Here is a 10,000-nt window from a genome sequence, read left to right as displayed (position 1 = left end):
CACACCTCTACTCACCAAATCCCCGGTGGAGATGGAGGAAGGACACAGCACCGGAGGGAGGTGACGTACATCCCGCCACGCCCATCTTCACCTAGTAGTCCAGCATGGTCCTCACGTCAACGTAGTGTTGGCGAGTCTCCCCCGCCAACTTCTCCTTCAGTTGCGATAACTGCCCACACATATATATTTCACCATTTTTTCTATATAATTCGAAAGTCTATTATGAGCAAAAGTATCTATCTATCTATCTATCTATCTATCTATATCTATCTATCTATCTATCTATCTATCTATATCTATATCTATATCTATATCTATCTATCTATCTATCTATCATCTATCTATATCTATATATATATATATATATATATATATATATATATATATATATATATATATATATATATATATATATATAGAATATTATATAAAGATAAATATAACAATGAACATACTGAAAGCGACTTTGTTATTGTACGGGTTACCTTTCTGGTGACGTCATATATCACAAAATGGAACAGGGGTCCGAGAACCTTGAAGAACCTGAAATGGGACGATGCATTATTTCATCCTTCAGTTTCTCGGGAGGCGGTGGCCGAGTGGTCAGGGTGCGGGCGTGGTGAGCCCGAAGACCTTGGTTTGAGTCTCATTGATGCACACTGACAATTTTCAACCATCGCCGAGTTGCGTAAGATTACCCACATGCTGCCGGTCTTTAATCGACCTTAACTACGGCGGCTTTGTTCAAGAGGAGCACCGGGGGGGTTAACATGGGCCAAACAAGAGTCATACATCACGGCAGCCACTATAAATGAAATTCGCTTGTCCCACTAACGGGCTGGGGTCACGCAAGAGACCCTTCAAGAAAGACTACCAATAAGCAGCACCTAAAGGGAAAGAAATCGGCAACTAGCTTAATAATGCTAAAGGTGCTGTTAAACCATTATAACTAATATTGCGCCGAGCGTCACTAAGATCCAAACGGTACCGGTACTAGCGGCAATGCTCAGTGCCGAGTGATCATGAGTCTTCTCGGCACCCGGTACCGGTACCTGGTGCCGAGAAGAATCGATTCAACCGGCACCCGGTACCGGTACCTGGTGCCGAGAAAAATCTATTCAGCCGGCACCCGGTACCGGTACCTGGTGACAGGAAGACTCATGATCACTCGGCACTAAGCATTGCCGCTAGTACCTAATACCATTTGGATCTTAATGACGCTTATCATCGCCATGCGGTTTGGGCCCTGTAGAGACGCTTTAAGCCTAATTGAATGTTGTGTTCACTGCTGAGTCACGGCCTCGCTGACTGTCTCCCAAGTTCCCACCATTTTGTCCTGTTTTTCGTTTCCATCACAGCTCCTTGAATGCCTCAAAAACTCAATTTCTCCATCTATCAGCTCGACGCAATCTTCCAAACACCTATCCCCTATTCTTCGACAACACTCAGCTGTCACCTTCTTCTACTCGTTCACTAAACATTCTCGGTCTATCCTTAACTCAAAATCTTAACATGAATTTTCATCTCTTCTGCAACTAAATCATCTTCCTCGAGGATGGGCATTCTGAATCGTTTCCGGCAGTTCTTCTCCCCGCACCGATGCTGTCCATATAAGGGCCTTGTCCTTCCTCGTATGGAATATGCATCTCATAATGGGGGGCTCACAAATACAGCCCAACTATACAGAGTGGAGTCAAAGGCTTCGTCTCATCAACTCTCCTCCTGTTACTATTATAACAGTTTTCTAACTCATATGCCGCCGCGATGTTGCATCTTTTTCTATCTTCTATTGATATTTTCATGCCGACTGCTCTTTTGAACTTGTAACTGCGTGCCTCCCCCCTCCCGCGGCCCCGCTGCACTCGACACTCGACTCATGCTCACCCCTATACTGTCCAAATCCTTTACACAAGGGTTAACCAGCATTTCCATTCTTTCATTCACTGCATGGTAAACTCTGAAACACCCTCCGTCTGTATTTCCTCTTGCCTATAACTCGACTTCTCTCAAGAGTAGAGTATCAAGACACCTCCATCCAAATTGACCTCTCTTTGGCCATTTTTACTTTATCTCTTGAATGAGCAGTAATGAGCTGTCTTTTCTCAACAGTGTGTTTTTTGTTGCCCTTGAGCTGCTTCCTTTCCTGTAAAAAAAATGTCTAAGGCAGAAAAAGAATTTAATAAGTCCGCTAATCACTGCTCATATAAAAATAAATAGAGGAGTTGCCAAAAGATAGATCAATTTCGGATGGAGAGGTGTATTGCTCCTTTTCTCTTAAAGGAGGTCAAGTCGTAGGCAGGAGGAAATACTGACGAAAGAAGTTGTTCAGAGTTGCCAGTAAAGGATGAAAAATGAAGATGCTGGTTAACCGTGCATAAGGATTTGAACAGTACAGGGATGAGCAAGAGAGAAAGTCGAGTGCAGCGGGGCTGAAAGTGAGGAATCAATTAGCAAGTTCAGAAGAGCAGTCCATGAAAATATCGGTAAGATAGAAAAAAACGTAACACTGCAGCGGAATTTAAGAGACTTAAGAGACTGTCAATAAGAGGAGGAGTTGATGAGACGAAGAGCCTGAACTCTCTTTGTCCAAGAGAGCTGTGTGTGGATTCCTCCCACATGATATGCATACTCCATACGAGGGCGGACAGACCCTGTGTATGTACAACATTTGGGAAGAGGAAGAGAATTGGCTTACACGATACAGAACGCCCAACCTCGAGGAAGCTGATATAGTAAGAAAGGAGAGGTGAAGTTTCCAGTTAAGAGTTGTAGTTAATAGTAGACCGAGCATGCTTAATGCAGAAGGTGACAGATGAGTGTTGTCGAAATAGAGATAGGTGTTTGAAAATAATCGAGTTGATAGGTGGAAAATTGAGTTTTGAGGCGCTGAAGGACACCAAGTTGTTCCTACCCCAGTCAGAAATCATAGCAAGGTCTGAAGATAAGTATTCTGCACCCCCCAGTCTAGAGTCTTGTAATTCATGTTGGAAGGGTCTTCTGTTGAAAGAAATTGAATAAGGCAGAGTAGAGTCATCGGCGTACGAGTGGAGAGGACAGTCTGTTGTGGAAAGATCATTGATGAGCAGCAGAAAGAGAGTGGAAGATAGGACAGAGCCTTGTGGGACACCACTGTTGATAAGTTTAGGAGAAGAACAGTGCCCGTTAACAACAGCATAGATCGTCCGGAAAGGAAACTGGAGATAAAAGTACAGAAAGGGATAAAATCCGTAGGAGGGTAGTTTAGACTAGAGATGGCTTCCCCGCCTGTGATGCATCAGTTGTGAGGCGGAAGCGGCACGCGAGTTGCATGCGAAAAAATTCAGGACTGAGCATGAGCGAGGAGGCCACGTCTCGTGATTGGTGGAGCGTTGCCCCGCCCCTCCCCTTCCGCTGGCGCCTTCCTCAAGGTAGGCATAGTCTGTTTCACCAAGATTTTACAGGCCACGCCACCTCATGCTCTAAAATTTTCACTGCAAGTGGTAGCCAATCAAAGTGCTGGAAAAGTTTTACCTGCTTGGCCCAGGAAGCTTGTCCTGCGCTCACACTGCCTCACAGTGCATGTGATGCATAAAAAAATATGTTAACACTTCAAAATCACTATGAAATATTAACGCAATTTCATCATTGAACATCTACAATTCCTAAACTGTCAAATATTATGATGAGACAAAAAACATAGTCATAAGAGTATACTGTTAACTTGAATATAGATAGAAATATCAACTTGTTTTTATCGTATAATTAAAATATCTTCATTCATCACATGATAACTACGACAAAAACTAATTAGTCGTCTTGTATTACAGAATGAATGTTATAGCTAATGACTCAAGGATGGCAATGCTACTAAGAAATCACAGGTAGGCCTTGTAGTATTCCAGATAGTATTAGAAAACTAAGAACATAGCAAAGAGTCGTGACGCCAGCCGCCAAGGCGGAAGCAAACTGACGGGTTCTGCGCGGTGATTAGCTGCTGTAGAGTTAATCAAAACCAAGAGAGAAAAAGAGGAGGCGTCGCCGCCTGTAATATCTTGGTGAAACAGATAAATGGTTAACGTTAAGTTAGGCTGGGTTAGTATATTAGTTAGGGGAGCCGAGGGGGTGATGCCCCCCGTTACGTAGGTTACGTTAAGTTAGGCTAGGCTAGTTTAGATAGGGGGTCGAAGGGGGCGAAACAACCCCGTTAGGAGGGTCGGGGGAGCGAAGGTCCCTGTTAGGTAGATTACTTTTGGTAAGGTTAGGTTAGTGAAATTTACAAAATAATTTATTTATATTCGCCAGAGGAAGATGAAAGTCGGGGCAACGCTCAACCAATTACGAGACGTGGCTTCCTCGCGCATGCGCAGTCCTGAATCCTTTCTCATGTAACTTGCCTGCTTGCAGGCGCAGCCATATGAGGCAGGGGCGTATCAGCTGGACGAGATGTTGAATGGCAAAATTTTCAACGCCTTCCACCACTACTTGTAAGAATTTGAAAGCATGACATCATTGTGTGACTTGTATGCCTTCTCTTTTCTTGCATGAAGGGAATATTTACCCATAAGTCCCCATTGATGCATTCCTATGAATCACTGGATGGAGTGTTGTAGAATATTATCGTTGAATGCGTTTTAATTTGCCAACAATTTTCATTATATCGTCATGAATAATATACAGCATTCAGATAGTTTTGGTGTAAACAATATATTGACCATTACAACTTGATATGTTGCTAATTTGGTACAGAAAAATGTCATAAGCCTCGCTGAACTCTAAAGGTACGCAGGTTTGCAGCTGACATAGGTTCCACGACAGCCACCAGGTGGTAGATCGAGCATGCTGCAAGACCCATTGCCGTTGCCCTGCATCATTATTATACCTCTCCTCCTCCTCCTCCTCTTCTTCCTGCTGCTACTCTGCTGCTGCTACTGCTAGTACTGCTACTACCGCTAGTACGATTACTACCACTACTTCTACTACTACTACAACTACTAACTACTACTATTACTCAGTCAGCGCTGACCTTCCTTGGGTTCACACGTGACTTTGCCCCGCTGCTGTGTGGTGCCAACTCGCTCTTTCCTCTGTTTTCCTCTGCTTTCGCGGTGTGAGGCGTTCTGTGCTTCTGTGTAACTGCTGCTGTACTGAAGGACTACATAACCTGGAGGATTACCTGCTTCTACTACAGACCGCTATGTTCTGATTTAGTATTTACTAGTTAGATAGTGATCCACAGTTACTCCTAGGACAAGTGTATTAAGCTTCCCACATCTGCACTAAATTCAACACTCTTTCACGCCAACCCAGTGCTACACGGTTTTATATTGCTTCTGTGTTTTTATATTGTTTTTGTGTTTTCTTCTCCTTCTATTATTAGGATACTTTACTGTGCTGTGATAATAGGACCACGTGAATCAGGCGCGCCAAGCTACGTTAATTTCTAAGTCCACACAAAACACTAGATAATCCACTTTCCGCGCAAACCTAGTGAACACAGTTATTATCTTCTTTACGTAACTGATTTTTCAGTATATTAATATTGGCCTATGTTTTGTCTTGGTGGGTAGAAAAAAACGCGCCTTTTACAGGGAGACACACCCTTTTCCCCAGGAATTGACCTGACTGCGACCTCACAGCAGCTGTGGTTTGTTTTCCTAGATACACATTTTTGACCTGACGACCTCACCGCAGCTGTTGGTTTGTTTTCCTAGATACACATTTTTGACCTGACGACCTCACAGCAGCTGTTGGTTTGTTTTCCTAGATACACATTTTTGACCTGACGACCTTCACCGCAGCTGCGTGCTTTGTTATCGTCTTAACGCGCCTAATTGTTTCTGTCTTGCCTCGCCCATATCTTCACCATGGCGTCCCTCAGCGTTGTTCTGGGTGTGGCCTTCGCATGGCCAAGCAGTACTTTCTTTCCAAGGACGTTTGTAGGTTCTGCGTTAAGACTCAGAAGGATGATCAGAGGATCATAGAGTTAGAGAATAGGGTTACGACTCTCGCCGCCCAGGTACACTTACTGGTTAGTGCAGCAGCAAAGCCCCGCCTCCTCCTCCTCCCTTCCTCTTCTTCCTCGTCCCTCCTCCCCTCCTCTTCCTCTTCTTCCTCGTCCTCCTCCCTCTAGTATTGTCTTCAACCACACAGCAGCCCTCCCATCCTCCTCCTCCTCCTCCCTCGACCATCTCCGATCTCCCCACTTCCCACCCCTCCTTCTCTTCTTCCTCCTCTTCCTCCTCCTCCTCCTCCTCCTTCCTCCTCCGTCCCCTCTCCCCTCCCCCCCCCCCTCCTCCTCCTCCTCCTCTCCTTTCCTCCTCCTTGTCCTCCGCCTCTGCTCGTCCTCCTCCCACACCTGTCCTTCACCTCCTTCCCCCTCCTCCTCTCCTCGTCCGTCCCTCCCTCCCCACCTCACTCTCCCTTTCACCCTACTCCTCCTTCCTCCTCCTCCTCCTCCTCCTCCTCCTCCCCCGCCTCCTCCTCCGCCTCAAATTCCTCGCCGTCCTCTTCCGTCCCCTCCCCTCTTCCCGCCCTCTCCCCTCCTCCTCCTCCTCTCCCTCTTTCTCCTCCTTGTCCCTCCGCCTCCTGGCTCGTCCCTCCCTCCAACACCTGTCCTTACCTTCCCTTTCCCCTCTTCCTCCTCCCTCTCCTCGTCCATTCCTCCCTCCACCACCTCACCCTCCCTTTCTCCTTCTTCCTCTTCCTCCTCCTCCCCCTTTCCACCTTCCACCTCTTCCACAATTTCTCCTCGTTCTTCACAGCAGGTCCCTCCCCTCCCTTCCCGCTCTCCCTCCCCTTCACCCACCCCTCCTGGCCCCTTCCGACCGTCAGGTTCTTGTTGTTGGTGATAGTCAGGTTCGTTATGTTGACAGGTATTTTGCTCCAAGGATAAGAACAGGACGAGGTGTGTTTCCCAGGGGCAGGGGTGGGCCATATCAGACAGGGATTGAGGCGTGTATGGCAAGCGAGGATCGAACCCCATTGTCTTTCTCAGCTGTGGCGGAAACGACGTTTCTCAAAAGCAAGCGAGGACCTTCTTCGGCGTTTTAGGGAATTGTTAGGTAGGAAACGGGACGCTGGTGGGTCGCCAGTAGTGTGTGGCGTCCTGCCGAGGAGGGGCGTTGGCGATGGATGGCTGTCCAGGGCGATAGCAGTGAACAGCAGACTTGCTGAGCACTGCGAGCGTTGACAATTGGGACCTCTTCTTTGGCAACGACGCCCTCTACGCCTGTGATGGGATACAGTTGACGTTCAAGAGTGTTGAGGCTCACGCAGACTCCCTTAAGCTAGCACTTTATACCCTGAGGGATTTTTTAGTATAGGCGAAGGGGGGAGGAGTAATGGGAGCAATGGAGGAGTAATGGGAGGACATCTAGCTCATAATATAACCAGGCAGCTTAGAAGTAATTCTGGAGGAGTAACGGCGGACGGGCTAAGAATTTTCTATACTAACAGCAGGAGCCTTGGAAACAAGATAGACTTACTAAGGGGTGAAGCTTGTTCAGAAAATTTTGACATAATAGCGATCACTGAGACATGGATAGACTTTGCAAATAGAAATTTTAGGTCAGAATTTGATCTAACGGGTTATCAGATGTTTCACAAAGACAGAAGGGGCAGAAAGGGAGGTGGAGTTGCGCTATATGTTAAAGACACACTTAAATGTTTAGTTAACAATTCAGTCAAAACTAACATGGTTTCAGAATCGGTTTGGGTAGACGTTTACAAAGGGAAAGAAAAACTAAATCTAGGAGTTCTGTACAGGCCACCCAACCTTAACAGGTAGGACACGAGTATATTACTACAGGAGATTGGCAGGGCGAGTAGGAGTAGAAATGTCTGCGTAATGGGGACTTTAATTATAGGAATATAGACTCAAAGATCTAGTGGGTGACCTGGAAGCCGAGGACTTTCTTGAAGTTATACAAGATAATTTCCTTGGCAGGTAGTTACTGAGCCTACTAGAGGAGATAACATATTAGACTTAGTCCTAACCAATAATGGGAACTTGCTACGTGAGTTGGAGGTGGGCGGAGAGTTAGGAAATAGTGATCACAGAACGGTTCGTTTTAGGTTAGACTAACAGTAACCCGTGATCCAAACCCAGTGTTAGTGCCAGATTTTAGAAGAGCAAACTACGAGGGCTTCGAAGATATCTTGAAGGGTAAACTGGGATAATTTAGGATTCATGAGGGCCAGAACTGCGGATTGGAGAGCCAGGAGAACCAGGTAGAAATGTCTTACAATAATTTAGTTAGAGTAATAGTAGAGGGCAAGAACAGCATATACCACAGCGAACACTTAGAAAAGAAAACAATGATCCTAAGTGGATGACTGTGGACTAAAACACGAGATTGGGTTAAAGAAGGGAATTTATCAGAAAATAAAGAATGGGAAACACATCTCAGGGGCTGGTACGTCGAACTATCTAGATTAGTTAAGAAAAACACCAGGATAGCAAAAAGAACTATGAGATCAAAGTAGCAAATGAGGCGAAAAGTAATCCTAAGGGCTTCTTTCAGATGTATAGAACAAAACACGGGAGAAAATTGGACCATGAAATCAAACACAGGGAGCTAGTAGAAAATTACGAAAATATGAGCACATTGTTGAACGACTACTTCCTTTCAGTATTCACACAGGAGGATCGAACGACTATACCGGAAAGAGTTCAGGTGTACGAGGGCGGGGATGGCGATAAATTGAGGGATATAATCATTACCAGGCAAGTAGTTCAGGATGAGATAGATAAGCTTAAGAAGAACAAGTCGCCAGGTCCTGACGGGATATTTCCGAGGGTATTAAAGGAGCTAGGTGATATAATCAGTGACCCACTAACCGACATCTTTAAGATGTCGGTAAATACTGGCTATGTGCCGAGCCTATGGAAAGTAGCTAATGTGACGCCGATTTCCAAAAGGGGGACAGGTCAGTTGTTTCAAACTATCGCCCAATTAGCTTAACATCGGTTATAGGGAAGATGCTGGAGTCCATAATAGCCAGGAACATTCAGGAGCATTTAGAAACATAGCTTAATTCACGACTCACAGCATGGGTTCCAAAGGTAGGTCATGCCTCAACAATCTCTTGTCCTTCTACAATAATGTATTTGAGGCGGAAGATTGATATGAAAATTATGATGTAATTTATCTTGATTTAGTAAAGCGTTTGACAAAGTTCCCCACCAACGACTGTTGCTTAGATTACAGGCTCACGGAGTAGAGGGTAAAGTTTTGAACTGGGTCAAGGTGTGGATTAGCAATAGGAAGCAAAGAGTGCAAATCAATGATAAAAGATCTGATCAGATGTGTTACGAGTGGGGTCCACAAGGTTCGGTATTAGGTCCACTTTTGTTTATTATTTATATCAATGACTTAGACACAGGAATTAGTAGTGATGTTAGTAAATTTGCAGATGATACCAAGATCGGTAGAGTAATTGAGTCGGATCAGGACGCTAGTATTCTCCAAGGTGAACTCAACAGATTATATGACTGGGCGGATAAATGGCAGATGGAGTTCAATGTAGGGAAGTGCAGTATTCTGAGTGTAGGAACAACCCCTCACATAACTATTGCTTAAATGACACTCTCATAAGTAGGTCTGGGTGCGAGGGATTTAGGGGTCTTAGTGAGCTCTGATCTCCGTCCAAGGGCACAATGCATTCAAGCTAGAAATCGAGCTAATAGGGTACTGGATTTATTTCAAGGAGCGTAGCAACAGAAGCCCCAAGTCTTCCTCAAACTATATTTAGCATTAGTTAGACCTCATCTTGACTATGCGGTTCAGTTCTGGTCACCCTACTATAGAATGGATATCAAAATGTTAGAATCGGTGCCGAGGAGGAGGACTAAGATGATTCAGGGTTGAGAAACTTGCCATGAGGAAAAGACTCAAACAGTTAAACTTGCATTCTCTAGAAAGGCGAAGGGTGCGTGGAGACATGATCGAGGTTTATAAATGGATGAAGGGCTTTAATAAGGGAGACATTCATAAGGTTTTGTTGGTAAGAGAACCGGGTA

The 10,000-nt window shown here is 45.1% G+C and overlaps 1 protein-coding gene across 1 annotated transcript in view; it reads right to left on the bottom strand.

Annotated features, from left to right (window-relative positions):
- The window catches only part of LOC126992965 (uncharacterized), a 12,552-nt gene that overhangs the window by 1,641 nt on the left and 911 nt on the right, over positions 1 to 10,000 (bottom strand). The window contains exons 2-3 of the mRNA XM_050851793.1: positions 486 to 543; positions 16 to 169 (exon numbers count right to left, since the gene is read on the bottom strand). Of these exons, the coding sequence (XP_050707750.1) occupies positions 92 to 169; positions 486 to 543 (136 nt within the window). The 3' untranslated portion in view covers positions 16 to 91. The remainder of the gene's footprint in view (positions 1 to 15; positions 170 to 485; positions 544 to 10,000) is intronic.

The sequence above is a fragment of the Eriocheir sinensis genome, unplaced genomic scaffold (genome assembly GCF_024679095.1).
Source record: "Eriocheir sinensis breed Jianghai 21 unplaced genomic scaffold, ASM2467909v1 Scaffold531, whole genome shotgun sequence".
Taxonomy (NCBI): Eukaryota; Metazoa; Arthropoda; class Malacostraca; order Decapoda; family Varunidae; genus Eriocheir; species Eriocheir sinensis.
The sequence above is the reverse complement of the archived record's forward strand: the minus strand, read 5'-3'. Positions and strand labels throughout refer to the sequence as shown.